Here is a 5000-nt window from a genome sequence, read left to right on the forward strand (position 1 = left end):
ATATACATTTATATATAAATATTTATTAATATATATATATATATATATATATATATATATATATATATATATTATATAATATATATATATATACATATATATATATATATATATATATATATATATATATATATATATATATATATATATATATATATATATATATATGTATATATATTATATATATATATATATATATATATATATATATATATATATATATATATATATATATATATATATATATATATATATATATATATATATATATATGCATATTCTTTCTGAGAACCGATAATATAATTAAGGAAATATCGAATGGGATCTACGTTTCACCCAGGACTAATTGCTTTACTTGTTATGTAAGATAAAATCATACAAGGGATTGTGGTTATCAGAAATTTAATTAAACCTTGAAGTTATCCTTGATAACAACTGATATTGCCATACATATCAAATATCCAATTTAACTTTGTGGTAATTAATTCTGCATCTCATTTTTACAAAAGTAAAATGGGAATGTAACTAAGATATCTTGCCCTTTGATGCAAACGACACGAAGAACCATAATTCCGGTGAACGTATTTTCCTTTCTGAATATGATTTCTTAGCAATTTTAGTTCTGCCTTATGTTAACTACTTACAAACTATTTTTCAATTTATCTCACAAAATATTTGCATAGGATATTACTTCTTCTATCTAGAAAAATTTTCAGAAAATAATTTTATAAACTTCTGGTTTAATTTGTTCATGTTCCGTGCACGAACCCACTTCCAAATTTCTCACTGGATAAAAATGTTTCCTAAACATTTGTAAATGTAGATATCAATTCTTTTACCTAATAATCATATCAGACATTTGTTTCAATAACTTTTATTTTTACATACTGCTATTTTGAGCATTAAGCCTTTTCTAAATTCCTTTTCTTACAATTCCAAGGTCAATGAACTCTCTCTCTCTCAAATTCCCTTTCCGAAAAATGTTTCCTCCACACATTCATGCAAAGCTGGCATCGGCCCGAATTTCAATTCCAAGGTCAGTGAACACCTATTCTCTCTCTCTCTCTCTCTCTCTCTCTCTCTCTCTCTCTCTCTCTCTCTCTCTCTCTCTCTCTCTCTCTCTCAAATTCCCTTTCAGAAAAATGTTTCCTCCACACATTCATGCAAATTTGGAATCGGCCCGAATTTCAATTCCAAGGTCAGTGAACACCTACTGTATTCTCTTCCTCTCTCTCTCTCTCTCTCAAATTCCGATTCCGAAAAATGTTTCCTCCACACATTCATGCAAAGCTGGCATCGACCCGAATTTCAATTCCAAGGTCAGTGAACACCTACTGTATTCTCTTCCTCTCTCTCTCTCTCTCTCTCTCTCTCTCTCTCTCTCTCTCAAATTCCGATTCCGAAAAATGTTTCCTCCACACATTCATGCAAAGCTGGCATCGGCCCGAATTTCAATTCCAAGGTCAATGAACACCTATTCTCTCTCTCTCTCTCTCCTTCCACCTACCTTTCGTTGGAGTTCGTAATCGAGCGTGGCGGAGAGGGTGATAAGGCCTGTGTGTTGGTCGATTGTGAAGAGGCCGTCTTTGTTGCCCCCTGTGATGCTGTATCGAACGGTTGCACCTGAAAAGGATAAATTAAAATATATACTGAGGACGTTTTATCATTAAGAAAAGTGTCAGTCTATGTATCAGTGAAAAACAAATCATAAATTGAAATATTTATTGAGGACGCTTTATCATTAACAAAAGTGTCCGTCTATGTATCATTTTGAAAAAAAATATATATAAAATAGTTCTTGAAGGGTATTTTATCATTAAGAAAATCGACAAAAAAAGTATCAGTTCAAAAACAAAAACAAAATATATAAAATATTTATTAAGGGCATTTTATCATTAAGAAAAGTGACAAAAAATGTATCAGTTACAAAAAATATAAAATAGTTACTGAAGGACTTTTATCATTAAGAAAAGTGTCAAATTATGTATAAGTTTAAAAAATACAATAAAATATAAAAGTTATTGAAGGACGTTTTACCATTAAGAAAAATGTCAATCTATGTATCAGTTAAAAAAAAGAAAATAGGTATTGAGGTAGTTTTATCATTATTAAAAATAAAAATAAAAAATAATGTGTGAGTACGGCAGATTTAATAATTTTTTTTACACTGCTCTATTTTGTTTCGTCCTGAATGAGATAAATAAAAGTTAGGAAGGATATTCTATCATTAGAAAAATGACTGCTTGTATATTAGAAAGACATTTTAATCATTTTTAAACATTGTTGTTTGTTTTTTGCTGAACGAGAGAAATAAAAGTTACTGAGGATATTTCATCATTTAAAAAATGTGGAAATAAAAACGAAAGAGTTACTGAAGACCATTCCGTCATTTTATAAAAAAAAAATGGCAGTGTGCACCAGCAAGATATTTCAATTCCTTTTTAAAAAAAAAAACATTGTTCTATTTCCTTTTTTCCTGAACCAGATAAATAAAACAGAGTTACTGAGGATATTTCAACTTTGAAAACAATAGCGATCTGAGTATCAGTAATATATTTCAATCACTTTTAAATATTATTTTCTTTTTTTGTTACATCGAAGCTTTGCACTTTTTGGGCAAAGCGCATTCTTACGTCTTGAATAAACTGTAAAAAAAAAAATTCATGCCTTTTTTTCGTTTACTTTTTATCTTCATAGAAACTACAAAAAAATATCTTACGCCTGACAGACATGAGAAAGTCCATTGATGTACGAAAATATCCGAAATAAAAAGAAGACGAAAAGAAATGAAGATGAAAAGGAAACGTGTAGACGTATCCTTTAGTCAAGAACATCCCTGAGAGATTGCTACTTTTAGACCGGCACATCCTCTCGTCCGGTAGAGAGAGGAAAAAAAAGAATAAAGACAAAACGCCTAATCCTGGAAGGGCGAAAGTAAGATACACACAAACACGAACACTGTCAAAAATGACGAGAGTTAATCCGTCACTGGAAATCCCTTTTTAAGACCAAATCCCATTTTAAGAAGCCACAAAACACTTCACGTGTTTTGTGATTGTTTTGCAAAGAAACATTACCGGATTAATGCCAGGTAGATTTGGTGCCATCTGAAGCATAATTCACTAAACAATGCGACTACGCAACCATTTGCAAGTCACGCGGACGAACGAGCTGCTCTCCAGCATAAAACTCTTCTTATTCGTTCAATTAAACAGAACAGAAATTTTTGAAACGTACATCAACAGGTACAAATGGATTCTTTGATAATTCAGCTCCATTAGAAGAGAACGCTCCCGAAAGTAATTCCTCTTGGTCGCTGTGAAGCGAAGCGAATCAGCCTCGCAATTAGGGCGGATGCTCTCTCTCTCTCTCTCTCTCTCTCTCTCTCTCTCTCTCTCTCTCTCTCTCTCTCTCTCTCTGCTACCCTGGACTCCTTATTCTCTCTTTCTCCCTCTCTCTCTCTCTGCGACCATGGACTCCTTATTCTCTCTCTCTCTCTCTCTTCATTCCAATTCCTCCGGCGGAAAAGGATTGATGAGTGGAAAGCAGGAGACATTTCCGAAATTCCAGCGGTTGCTTTTGGTTTTGCTTCTTTTTGGGGGTGAAAGGAATGAAAGTATGGGGGAGGGGGGGGGGATGTCAGATGGGGAGGTGGGGGACCCGGACGGGTGTGTTCAGGTGGGGCATTTTTTTTACCTACTAAAAATAAAGAATAAATAATGATAAATAAACATAAATGCATAAATAATTTTAAAAATGTATAAATTAATAAACATATAAATAAATATAAAGAGATAAAGGAATAAATTAATTAATAAATAAAAAATTAAAGAAAAAAAGAAAGAAAAGGTGAAAACTCATTAAAATCGAATGATCAATAAAAGCTATTAGCTGTAAAAATCTTGATTAAAAATGTGAAGTAACTTTACAGAGCAAAATTATTATTAATTATTACTATTATTATTATTATAGAATAAGCGATAAAACCATTAACATGCTAAGAATATATCTATAGAACAGAAGAAACAAGAAGCGAATCAGACATCCAGAGAAGAATAAAAATGTTGAGAACAATTCAAACAAAATAATCAATAATTATACATAAATAAAATAATTACACATTGATAAATAAAATTATTTTTCATTGATAAATAAATTAATTATTCATTGCTAAAATAATTATTCAATGATAAATAAAATCATTATTAATTGATAAAATAATTATTCATTGATAAAAAGTATTAATTTATAACTAAAATAATTAAACATCGATAAAATAATTATTATACATAAAAAAATAATCATGTACAGATAAATAACGAAACAAATAAACAAACAAAAATATTATAAGAAAACAAGGTAAAATAAGGTGATTATCCAAACTGACACTGGACGGAAGTATCACGCAAAGTGTCAAGTTTTTTTCTGGAATCTCAAAACCTTCCGGGCCACTGGCTAAAACCACATTCCAATTCGTTCCAGTTTTCTGATCGCGTTAGAGGCCAAGTCAATTCCCGTCTTCCGGAACTTATAACATCTCATTTTCCAGAGCATCAGTTATGGCAACGGTAGACTTCAAATCCAGCGAAGATTCCAGAACACAAGTCCCTGGAATTCCAGACGAGACGGGGAGGAATTTCTTGGCTTGACAATATCAAAAGGCGACAGTGAAGTTGGTTTAATGGAGTCTGAACCTGTGTCCACTGTCGAGGTTGGCTATAATTTAATTAGCAGTATATAAGGGTTAGCTGGTTTCCCCAAGGTCTAGGAACTGGCTGGAAAAAAAGCAGTCTCGGTGTGTGTGTGTGTATATATATATATATATATATATATATATATATATATATATATATATATATATATATATATATATATATATATATATATATATATATATATATATATGTACAGTATATGTATATATATATATATATATATATATATATATATATATATATATATATATATATATATATATATATATATATACATATATATAT

The 5000-nt window shown here is 30.5% G+C and overlaps 1 protein-coding gene across 5 annotated transcripts in view; it reads right to left on the reverse strand.

Moving 5' to 3' along the window:
• The window catches only part of LOC136850822 (putative neural-cadherin 2), a 774623-nt gene that overhangs the window by 144257 nt on the left and 625366 nt on the right, over nucleotides 1-5000 (reverse strand). For all 5 annotated transcript variants that reach the window (XM_067124844.1, XM_067124842.1, XM_067124845.1 and 2 more), the window contains one exon: nucleotides 1508-1623. In XM_067124844.1, coding sequence (XP_066980945.1) covers nucleotides 1508-1623 — 116 coding nt within the window. The remainder of the gene's footprint in view (nucleotides 1-1507; nucleotides 1624-5000) is intronic.

This window comes from Macrobrachium rosenbergii, chromosome 22 (assembly GCF_040412425.1).
Source record: "Macrobrachium rosenbergii isolate ZJJX-2024 chromosome 22, ASM4041242v1, whole genome shotgun sequence".
Classification (NCBI taxonomy): domain Eukaryota; kingdom Metazoa; phylum Arthropoda; class Malacostraca; order Decapoda; family Palaemonidae; genus Macrobrachium; species Macrobrachium rosenbergii.